Raw genomic sequence first — 11,755 nt, 5'->3', positions numbered from 1 at the left:
ACAGTTGGTATCAGAGCCTAGGCTCAACATCGGACGAGGGAACGCATTGTCATTACCACCATTTCTGTTAAATCATGGGGACCGCATTGCGGCCCTTGAGAAAACGGTTGACGGATTACGGTCCATCGTGTATACGATGCCTGAACTAAGAACCAGCCTATTGCAAAGGTTGAACGACTTGGACCGCAGGGTGCTCCAGGCCGAAGTTGACATAGAAAACATCAGTCGCGACTCCGAGGGAGACCGGCAAACGGCAGCCACAGAGGCAGCCAAAATTTTTGGCAAATTCGAGGGACTCCAACAGGAGCGTGCCGAGGATTTAGCTTACAGGGCGCAAAAGGTAGACAGGTTAGACTTCCATGCAACAAACTATAGACGACTTGATAGACAAGCTCAATGTTGTCAATGCTACTTTACAGGGCATGCTTCGAGGAGGTGGAAACCAAATCAGGGGCGCTGTGAACCCCCCTTCCGCGACACAAAAACTGAAAATTCTTGAGCCAAAGTCATACAGTGGAGCTAGGAATGCCAAGGAAGTGAAAAACTTCATCTTTGACATCGAACAGTACTTCGATGCTGGTGGGGGCCTAGAAGAAGCTAAGAAGGTAGCAGCTGGTGCCATGTATCTATAGGGTGATGCTAAGCTCTGGTGGCGGGTGAAGTACGAAGCCATTAGGGCCGGTGAAGATTCTCTCGAGACATGGGCAGAACTGAAGGCAGCCATACGCCTACAGTTCTTCCCCGAAAATATTGAATACAACGCAAGGAGAAAGCTACGGGAGCTCCACCAGACCAAGTCAGTGCGGGACTACGTGCGATAATTCTCCGTGCTCATGCCAAACATACGTGACATAGGGGACAAAGACAAGATCTTCACCTTCCTATAAAGGTTGAAACCTTATGCCCGTATGGAATTGCAAAGACAAAATGTAGTTACCCTACCCAAGGCGATCCAAGCAGCTGAATGCCTTGGGGACTATCAAGTGGAAGCTTGGAAGGATAGGCCTCAACCGCCTGCCCGAGCGGGATTCAAAAGGGTCCAACCTAGCAATGGTGGCCCTAGCAGAAGTGGGGGGAGATCGGAGTGCAACAAAATCTAAGGCTCCCTCCTCAGGCAGCAATAATGTTGCGTCAAACAACAATGACCGGGGGAGAAAGCCTCCTTCAGGATGTCGTCATTGCGGCGGACCACATTGGAATAATGAGTGTCCATATGCATAGATGAATGCCCATCAAGCCTTTGATGATGGGATAGATGACGACACAGACGATGCAGACCAGACCGAACCAGTAGGTGCCTTCAATGCAATTGTTGGCTCCATTTATGAGGCCTTAGCGGGAACCAGTGCTGGTATCCATAAGAAGAAGGACCCCTGCCCAAGCACCATGAAAGGGAAAAAGAAGGCGGATGAGAGGACTCCTCCTAAACAAGAGAGGACCTTAATGTTCATTGAGATGAAGGTAAATGGCAAGCCCATTCGGGCGATGATAGACACGAGTTCTACCCACAACTACTTAGCCTCGACTCAGATGGAGCGCCTTGGTCTAGTTGTAGGAAAGGGCAGAGGTAGTATCAAGGCTATCAACTCACCTCCTCAGCCAGTGGGTGGGATAGCCAAAGAGGTACCAGTGAAGCTTGGCCCTTACGAAGGAAAATTCAACCTGCGCATGGTGATCATAGATGACTTCGAGTTGATAGTTGGATTGGAATTCCTGAGGCAAACCAACACCATGCCTGTACCGTATGCTGACATGTTACTGATGATGGAAGCAAACGGGACCAAGCCCTGCATTATCCTGTGCATGCCCAAGAAGATGGCCGTTGAGAACATCTCGGCCTTGCAGTTAAAGAAGGGGGTCAAAAGACATGAACCTACGTTCCTGGCAACCCTCTGCATTGAAGATGTAGAACGCTCATCGGGTCCTATTCCTGAGCCCGTGAAGGAGCTACTACTGGAGTTTGAAGATGTCATGCCATAAGACATGCCAAAGCGACTACCGCCTAGGCGCACTGTGGACAATGAAATTGAGCTGGTTCTGGGCGCGAAGCCACCCACCCAAGCGCCTTACAGAATGTCACAACTCGAACTCACCGAGCTTCGGAGACAATTGACAAGAATGCTAGACACAAGGATCATCGTGCCCTCCAAATCCCCATACGGGTCCCCTGTGCTATTCCAAAAGAAACATGATGGCAGCCTGCGACTCTGTGTGGACTATCGGGCTCTAAACAAAATCACTGTGAAGAACAAGTACCCTATTCCACTAATGACAGACTTGTTCGATAGACTGGGTAGTGCGACGATGTTCACCAAGATAGACCTGAAGACAGGTTATTGGCAAGTTTGGATTGCAGAGGGTGATGAACACAAGACGACCTGTGTGACAAGATATGGGTTGTACGACTTCCTGGTTATGCCGTTCGGCTTGACTAATGCCCCAGCTATGTTTTGCACCTTGATGAACCAAGTCTTCCGAGAGTACATTGATGAATTCGTGGTGGTCTACTTGGATGACATTGTGGTATATAGCCAAACATTGGAGGAACACCTCGTGCACTTGCGTAAGGTCTTAGCTCGATTGCAGGAGAATGAACTATATGCGAAGCTATCTAAGTGCTCCTTTGCTCAAAAGAAAATTGACTTCCTCGGACATGTCATCGAGGAAGGGCGGATCAAGATGGACCAATAGAAGATTCAGGCAATCACAGATTGGTTGCCGCCTAAGGATACACACGCCTTGAGGGCATTCCTTGGTCTATGCAATTTCTATCGGCAATTTGTGAAAAACCACTCCCTTATTGCAGTACCATTGGCAGAACTCCTCAAGAAGGTCACGCCTTGGGATTGGGGACCTAGGTGAGCGGAGGCCTTCAACGCATTGAAAATGACTATGTCTAGTAGCCCCGTCTTGGCCCTCCCCGATCTAGCCATGCCATTCGAGGTACAAACAAATGCATCCGACTATACCCTCGGTGGAGTCTTGCTACAAGAAGGGCATCCTATAGCGTACGAGAGTCGGAAGATGAAGGATGCAGAGCGGCACTATGCCGCCTATGAGAAAGAATTATTGGTTGTCGTCCATTGCTTGCGCCTTTGGAGGCTCTATCTACTGGGGACCCCGTTCGTGGTCAAGACAGACAACACAGCTATTAGCTATTTCATGACCCAACCGAAGTTGAATGGTCGACAGGCCAGGTGGCAGGAACTTCTAGCTGAATTCCACTTCAACCTAGAGTACCGAAGTGGGAAGACCAATCATGTTGCTGATGCACTCAGTCGGAGAGCTGATCTAGCATCGGTGTGCCTACTCGCCACCCTAAGGGGAAGCGAAGTATCCACCTCCATCAAGGACCAGATACAAGATCTACTTATCAAGGATCCTGCTGCACAGTATTTGGTTGATTTGGTAGGACAGGGCAAGACTCGCCAGTTCTACATGGAATATGGTTTCTAGAAAGTGAAAGGGAACCGACTTTATGTTCCTAGAGGAGGAGATCTGTGAAACACTCTTCTGGCGGAATGTCATGATACTCTATGGGCCGGCCATACCGGTGAGGAACGCACCATGGCATTCCTTTGCCGTGCATATTGTTGGCCTCAAATGGCCGATGACCTCGCTCAGTATGTGAAGACTTGTCTAGTATGCCAGAAGGACAAGTCGGACCGCTTGACACAAGCGGGACTCTTGGAACCACTAGTTATCCCAAAGAGACCTTGGGAAAGCAGTTCCTTGGATTTCATCACCGGATTACCCAAGGTCAGAGATCTCACAACTATCTTGGTTGTGGTAGATCGGTTCTCCAAGTATGCTACCTTTATTGCCGCCCCACAATATATATCAGCAGAAGATACAACTCGACTCTTCTTCTCTCATGTCGTCAAATATTGGGGCCTGCCCAAAGACATTGTTAGTGATCGCGACTCACGCTTCACTAGCAACTTTTGGACCCAACTCTTTAAGTGCCTTGGGTCAAAGTTGAGTCATAGCTCAAGATTCATCTGCAATCTGATGGCCAGACGGAGCGGTTCAATGGTATGTTGGAGTAATATCTCTGCCACTTTGTAACCGGATCGCAGAAGAATTGGGTGAAGCTTCTGGATGCCGCTCAACTGTGTTTCAATTCACAAAAGAGCTCTAGTGCAAATAAAAGCGCTTTTGAAATTGTTACCGGACAGCAACCGCTACTCCCACACACAGTCAATGCACCAAATATATCTAAATCTCCTCGAGCTGCTAGCTTCTCAAAAGAGTGAAAGCGAAATTTGGAGATAGTGCGGAGCTATCTTGTCAAGTCTCAAAAGCGGATGAAGAGGCATACTGATCAGAATCGTCGCTTTGTTGAATACTAAGTAGGAGACAAAGTGATGGTCAAAATTGCAAAGCGGTACTTATTTGCGGGGGTCCATGACCCTCGCCAATTCAAAAATGCATTGGACCATTGTCCATTGAAAGGCGCATTGGGAAAGTTGCATACCAGGTGGATACCCCAGCTTAGTGGAAAATTCATCTTGTCTTCCATGTCAGCATCCTGAAACTTTTTCGGGAAGACACAGAGGATCCTTCACGGAGCCAGCTCACAATACCGAGTATTCGAGGTCCCAATTCAACCGGAAAAAGGCGTGTTGAAGCTATCCTTGATGATAGAGTGATTCATGCCTCAAGGAAAGATCACCAAGAGTTCCTGGTGAAATGGCAGGGCTGTGATGCAGAGGAGAATACTTGGGAGAGGGGAACGAACCTCAAAGCCTACAAGAGCCTAATTGAAGATTATCTTGCAAGTAAGGCATTGAGGACGTACGTCACCAACTAATGTGGGAGAGAATGTCATGGGAGGCTTTCCAGCCATGCCCCATGACCCCTTGGGCGTGCCCCGTAGCGTCCTAGCAAGCCTCCCAATGCCTAGCACCACAGACGACCCCGTGGTCTTGGCCGTGCCAAGTGACAAGAGCGCATGTGCCTCTGTCGCCCCACCGATATCCCTCGCCAGCGCCCAACCGCAGGCAGATGCCAATAGCGCCGCGCGCGCAGACCCTGATGCCAAAGACTATGCTGCTGACAACGGACCTATTTCTGCCTTGTAGAAAACTAAGTCCTTTTCATTGTAAATATAGAGTAGTTTTATTCCTTGTACTTCCATTATGTTTCTCTAGCTTAATCAAGTCTAGTCTTGTAGCTTTGGTTTATTTTTTTAAGCATTATTAGGGGGGATCACGCATTCAAAACTTTCTAGCAAGCAAACAATTCTCTGTACTTGTGTCTCTCCCCCTCGACACCCCGTTGCCTTTCTGTAATAACTTTCATTAATGCAATCAAGCTTTCTTTCATTTTCAATTCTCATTTCCGTTCTCTCAATTACTCTTGACATTGATTTTCTCGTACGGCACTAACAATCTCGTCTAGCGTATGGAGGGGACCTCAGTTGGCGGACAGTAACTGCACAGACATCAGTTGCTTAGCTTACGTCGCCCTTCCAAGGAATCTTAGGAAGACTCTGCATAACATTTATTGTGCAGTGAAGTGGTAGGTGTGTTTTGCAAGACTTGAGATCATGAGAACTCTGCAAGTAAGTGATCATTATGTTATTCATCAGCAGAAGTTAACACATTGATAACTTTTTAAATTTAGATAAAGTTACAGGACTATCAAATATGAACGCATTTGCTTCAGCCATTGGTTTACTCTCTTTTTCTCTACTTTGTAAAATTTTACTTATTCATATAGTATTTCTTATGTTTTTTTTTTCTTCTTCTTTTTTGGATCTCATAAGAATTTTTTGGGACATAATTGATAACATGGCAGAATGTCAATGAGTATTTGAATCAGCAGCTACTCACAACACATGCTATTGTACTGTGTCAACATATAAATGATTCAGATTCTAAAATTATTCTTCATATATATGGATTTATTATGATTTATTGGTCATGGTTGATGATTGTTAGTTTCGGCCGTTTAAGAACGAAATAAAACTGCCTTTTTCTATGCTTGTTAGGATTAAGAGGAATCAGAAGCTTATAATCTACTGATTATTAAATGTTTTATTGGAAGGTTTTCAGTAATTGTCGGGTGATTTATTCTAATTGCTGTGCTAATCATGTTACTTACTCCATTTGAAGGGATGATATTCAACTCTTTTCTTCTAATATTCTTCTAAAGCAATGTAAGAGACACTCTTTACTAAATGACATTGTTTTGCAAAAAAGTTCAGTTTATGATTAATTACATGATATTTTTTTAAAAAAGATATGTATATAGACACTATACCGCTCGAAAATAAAACAAAAGAATATTAATTTGAGATATAATATAAAGTCTTAAAGCCACTATAATTTCATACAAAAATTATTTACAAGTCCCATTGCTAATACATGTTTCCCTGCGTGGGTTTCTAGATGATCTAAAGGAGATTTCAGAGAATTGTCTTTATGCTAATAAATCTCAAATCATAGATATACCAATCTATATATATATATATATTCCAATGACTAATATATTAGGTGATGGGATGAATTCTAGCCCACTTTTCTGTAATTGAAAAATGAAAAGGGGTGGATTACAGAATACCCACATGCCCCCCTTACCCCTTCCCAAATACCACTTTAGACAAAAGACTTAACTTTAAAGTTTGATTCTGTGGGGTATTCCCTTTTTTTCATCCCACTTTGCCCAACCCAAGTCTTCATCACTAAGGAAAACAAACATTTTCTTGCTTTTGATGTCCCCAAATTAAAATTATGGGTTGATTCGAACATTCATCGCCATGGTTTATTGCACAACTTGATAAACAAATCATCCTCCGATATTACAAGTTTTTTGTTTCTTTAATTTCTTGTTATTTTAATTTTATTTTGATAAACTGCTGAGTTTATCACAACCACTAATAAATGAAAGCAATCGCTCTTAGCTTAGACTTGACTTTATTAATTTCTACTTCTTCAACTCCTCAATTTTATATCAAGTTTAGTACTAGATAATGTTTATTCAGAAATTTTAAATTTATTAGATTATTAGCAATTATAAGTGATAATTGATATATATATATATTTCTATATAAATAATACTTCGATTATTGATTTAAGAGATAATTATACACTAGACTATTAAAAAAATATTGCATGCTAAATTAATGTTGAGAAAATCCTCAAAGGCGCCTCGCTATCCAAGTTCCATATATAAAGAAATTAATGAGATTTGAGATGGATATGCTCTCTGCTTTAGGATGTTTCTCAGCATGAAGTCCAATAGACAAGAAATTAATTAATTAAATTCTTTTTTTTTTTTTGGAAAAAATGAATAAGTAACATCCGAGTTGTCTACTGTTGGACATGATTAGGATGATGAAATTTGTATTATTAGTGAATATCATTCACAATTGATAAATGAATATTCGAGAAAAAAATAAAATTAATCAAGCACATAGTCGTCTTGCATTGCCATAAAAGATTATTTTACGATCATTTTGTTCCAAATGTATAGTTTCAATTTATAGGGCTTATAACTTTTTTCAGAGGCGGACCTAGGATTTGAAGGTGGCGGGCCACATGAACGGACTATTCAACCAATACACTTATCTAACTTTGATCTTAGCGGTTTCAAGTAAGGTATATGACCGTTTTCACCGTAAATTCACATATACATTTAGAATTTCTATCAAAGTTAACGAGATTCGGTGAACTCTATGCTCTAAGCATAGGTCTGTCTCTGACTTTTTCCACTTGTTGTTAATCGTGAAAACTAAAAGTAAAAAATAAAAATGTGTAAAAAGGTCATTTCTTGCAAAAAAAAAAAAAATGGGGCCTTGGTTCTGCCCCCTATCATCAGTGGCATTAGCTTCTCTTTTTTAATTTGCCTTTTCCTGTTTTATCTTAAGTTAATTTCAAAATAACCACTATATACAGAGACTCTACTTGGATTTCTTTCAATAACAGTCACCTCTTTTATACCTTTAATTTTAAAAATGACAAAATCTACATTCTAAAGTTTTAGTAACCAATCTAGTTTGCTACGTAAAATAACTAATTGTCCCTTGAATAGTAAACGTATTACGTACTTAATTTACTAAAATATTATTATTATTATTATTAAATATATGTTCAATAATATTAGCAGGCTTTAAAATAGATTAAACTCTGATCATTTTCATAGTTACAATAATTATTTAGAGTGTAAGTTGGTCGGTTCATGTAAATAAAGGAAAACTTATGTGATATAGAAAATTACAAGTAAAGGGATGATCCACATAATTAAGCACATTTTCAAGTTTTTAATTCTGAATATAATATAAAGTTTGAAACCATTCATCTTCATCATCACTAACTTTACAAAAGTGGCATCCTTTTGGTTCTTCAGAGTTGTGTCTCCCCATATTATATTATATTAACATACAAGTTTGTGTGTTGCATTTGCATACATGTTGCCTCCTCTAATATTTTTCTCAACTTGTTCAAATTATATCAACCTCTAGAGCTTTTCTTCCATCTCTGGAAAACCAATAAACAGGTTTTTTTTTCATCATATACAGATACAGCTCTTTATACTATGGAAGTTACTTCATATCCAGGTAAATGTTATTGTCTTTTGCTTTACCAAAATGGTATTCTTTTTAGGTGTAATGCATTAAAGAAGAAGGACAAGACAATAGGAATAATTAGCTATATAGGAGTATAAAACAAATAGAGAGAAGATTTTCAGTTTTCTCCAATTGTAGAATGATGATTAACTAAAGAGTAAACAGTGATATTAATATTAATGAATGTTGTTCTTTTTATGGAAAAACATAGTTAAGATTTTGTTATTGTTGTTAGCAGGACATTGATTTCTGCTTAAGATTATGCCTTTTGAAGAATCCAGCAGTGTATGATTGTCATAGGATGCTTCAGGTTTATAAAAGTTACTCTTTTCGGTTTCTGAATCTTTCTTAGTGTTGAAAAATGCTATTGCTGATCTGGGTGTTTGAGGGAAAGAAGAAGAGGCTGTTGGTTAAGGATTCGTAATTTTAAGCCAAAGGGTGAAATTTTGGAACAATTGAATAAGATGGAGGCATCTGTGCCCCCAAAAACGATGAAGAAACAATTAACGGGGAAACGTGAGGACACTGTCTTGCATTCATTGGCTAGAGCAGGAAATCTTGTTGAAATAAGAGAGATTATCGATAACAAGGGAAAGGAAGAATTGGAAGAGCTGTTGATAAAGCAAAATTCAGCTGGAGAGACCCCTTTGTATGTTTCAGCAGAATATGGTTATTATGAGTTAGTTAAGGAGATGATCAACTACTATGATCTTGTTGCTGCTGGAATCAAAGCAAGGAACGGATTTGATGCGCTGCACATTGCTGCTAAACAAGGGGATTTGGGTATGTTGATGCTAGTATAAACAGCTCTATTTTGCTACTCTATTCTCTTATTCTAGTTTTATACTAGTAGTAGATTTTTGGATGAACTTTTTTCTTTTGCTATTGTGTTGCAGATGTGGTGAAGGTGCTAATGGGACCACATCCTGAGCTGTCAATGACTGTTGATAATGCAAATACAACAGCTTTGCATAGTGCAGCAAACCAAGGGCATATTGAGGTGGTGAATTACTTATTAGAAGCAGAGAAAAGTTTGGCCACTATTGCTAGAAGTAATGGGAAAACAGCACTTCATTCTGCTGCCAGAAATGGACATGTGCAGGTTGTGAAGGCCCTTTTGAATAAGGAGCGGGGGATCGCGAGCCGGATGGATAAGAAAGGGCAGACTGCTCTTCACATGGCTGTCAAAGGACAAAATCTTGAGGTTGTAGAGGAGCTGATTAGAGCAGATGCTAAATCGATAAATATGGCCGACACAAAGGGCAATACAGCATTGCATATTGCAGCCCGGAAAGGAAGGGCTCAGGTATGCTGTTTTCTTGCCTATAGATTTTGTTGTTGTTTAGAGTCTTCGGAGTTAGTTTATTGACTTCGAGTCTAACTGACTTTTTACACTATTAGGTTGGTAAAAGATAATTACAAATAATCGTCCATAAAAAGTGAGATCAGTAAGCTGAAAAATAAGGCACGTAACCTACTGTAATAGTAATAGGTAAAAATACTTTACATTGTCAATTGTATATTAGTTAAATCCCTCGACTTTTTCTGCACTTTTTCCTCTTTTCAAAGAGGATACTAGAAAATCAATGACTGGCCAGTGGATGCAGGATTTATTTGGTGAAATAATGATTATGACAAACAAATAAAAGAGGAAACAGAATGTGTCAATGGGATGCGAGTTTGGGATGCTTTTGTTGAAAAACTTGGTCATTTAGGGGTAATGGACAAAATTGATACTTTTCTCACCCCATGCACAACATTATGTGTAAATGAGCATAGGTTCTTGAAAAATGTTCTTAAAAAGTTGTCAATGTAGTGAGGCCATTGCTGTGCAGTCACCCCATATTTGCTTCGACTTATGCAGATTGTTAAGTTGCTGCTTGGGCAGAAAGAGACGGACACTAAAGCTGTAAATAGGTCCAACGAAACAGCCATTGACACTGCAGAGAAAATGGGACAGGTCAATATTGCAGCCATCCTACAAGAATCAGGTGTACAAAGTATCCGAGCCATCAAACCTCAGGCAACAAATCCAGCAAGAGAGTTGAAGCAAACTGTTAGTGATATAAAACATGAAGTGCATTATCAAATGGAACATACGCGACGGACAAGAAAACGTATACATGACATTGCCAAACGTATAGATAAAATGCATGCTGAAGGCCTTAACAATGCCATTAATTCTACCACAGTTGTAGCTGTACTCATTGCCACAGTCGCCTATGCAGCGATTTTTTCTGTCCCGGGACAATACATTGAGTATCCAGAAGACATCCCACCAGGCCATTCCCTTGGAGAAGCAAATATAGCACCAAGTCCCTTATTTCTTATATTCTTTGTCCTTGACTCTATCGCCTTATTCATATCTCTTGCAGTTGTGATTGTTCAGACATCAATAGTGGTGATAGAAAGCAAAGCAAAGAAGCAGATGATGGCTATCATAAACAAGCTTATGTGGTTGGCATGTGTACTTATTTCAGTGGCTTTCTTGGCTCTATCATTTGTTGTGGTAGGCAAGAATGAGAAGTGGCTGGCTGTTGTAGTCACTATTATAGGAACAATCATATTAGTTGCAACACTAGGTACACTGTGTTATTGGGTCATAATGCATAGGATAGAATCCTCAAACAAGAGGAACATCCGAAAGAACTCTCTGGCCAGCAGGTCCTTGTCCTGGTCAGCCTCAGTCGTCTCTGATTCAGATGTTCTGAACAATGAATACAAGAAAATGTATGCTATATAGAAAGGCATCCTTGTAAATCCTATCCTTCTTCTTGGGTGCTGGATCCTTGGCTTTACCTTCATGTGCAGGAGATTATAGGCTCTTACCGCATTATCTGCACTCGTGTTTATACCAAACCAAAATTGATCATGCAAGCCATTTATATTTTATATACACAGTTATCACTTTACTGGTAATGTATTCAACTCTTACGATTAAATTACTTAATTTGGTGTAAACACTATCCCGGACGGAGAAGCCTTTACATGGGAAGACCGACTAGGAGTTCAAAAATGTGGAAGAAAATAAAGGCCTCAGCACAGGAACCATGGCCTCTTGCAGTCAAATTATCTACAGCGGATTTTTCTCTAGGATCCCCTTTTTTGCTATACAATTTAGATATGGATTTAACCATACATTATGATGGTATTTTCTCTTCTTGAAGTAGAGATGGAAAGCAG

General features: G+C 40.7%; 1 protein-coding gene across 2 annotated transcripts; it reads left to right on the top strand.

Annotated features, from left to right (window-relative positions):
• The first annotated feature begins 8,311 nt into the window (after window positions 1-8,311).
• Window positions 8,312-11,484, top strand: LOC104243289 (ankyrin repeat-containing protein At5g02620-like). 2 transcript variants are annotated; one of them, XM_009798468.2, is made up of 4 exons: window positions 8,312-8,563; window positions 8,811-9,355; window positions 9,469-9,878; window positions 10,437-11,484. In XM_009798468.2, exons 2-4 carry the CDS (start codon window positions 9,037-9,039, stop codon window positions 11,313-11,315), a joined length of 1,608 nt encoding a protein of 535 aa, XP_009796770.1. In that variant the 5' UTR covers window positions 8,312-8,563; window positions 8,811-9,036; the 3' UTR covers window positions 11,316-11,484. The 2 variants fall into 2 exon arrangements, with proteins under 2 accessions (XP_009796770.1, XP_070003597.1); XM_070147496.1 differs by having other exon boundaries at window positions 8,339-8,563; window positions 8,808-9,355.
• Window positions 11,485-11,755: the final 271 nt, after the last annotated feature.

Source organism: Nicotiana sylvestris, chromosome 6, assembly GCF_000393655.2.
Source record: "Nicotiana sylvestris chromosome 6, ASM39365v2, whole genome shotgun sequence".
NCBI lineage: Eukaryota > Viridiplantae > Streptophyta > Magnoliopsida > Solanales > Solanaceae > Nicotiana > Nicotiana sylvestris.
This window is presented reverse-complemented; position numbering and strand designations above follow the sequence as displayed.

Bases quoted from the DNA above. Each gene is read 5' to 3' on its own strand.
- LOC104243289 (XM_009798468.2), top strand. From the start codon at position 9,037: ATGGAGGCATCTGTGCCCCCAAAAACGATGAAGAAACAATTAACGGGG. The intron at 9,356-9,468 runs GTATGTTGATGC...ATTGTGTTGCAG, and splicing joins TGCTAAACAAGGGGATTTGG to ATGTGGTGAAGGTGCTAATG. The intron at 9,879-10,436 runs GTATGCTGTTTT...CGACTTATGCAG, and splicing joins CCCGGAAAGGAAGGGCTCAG to ATTGTTAAGTTGCTGCTTGG.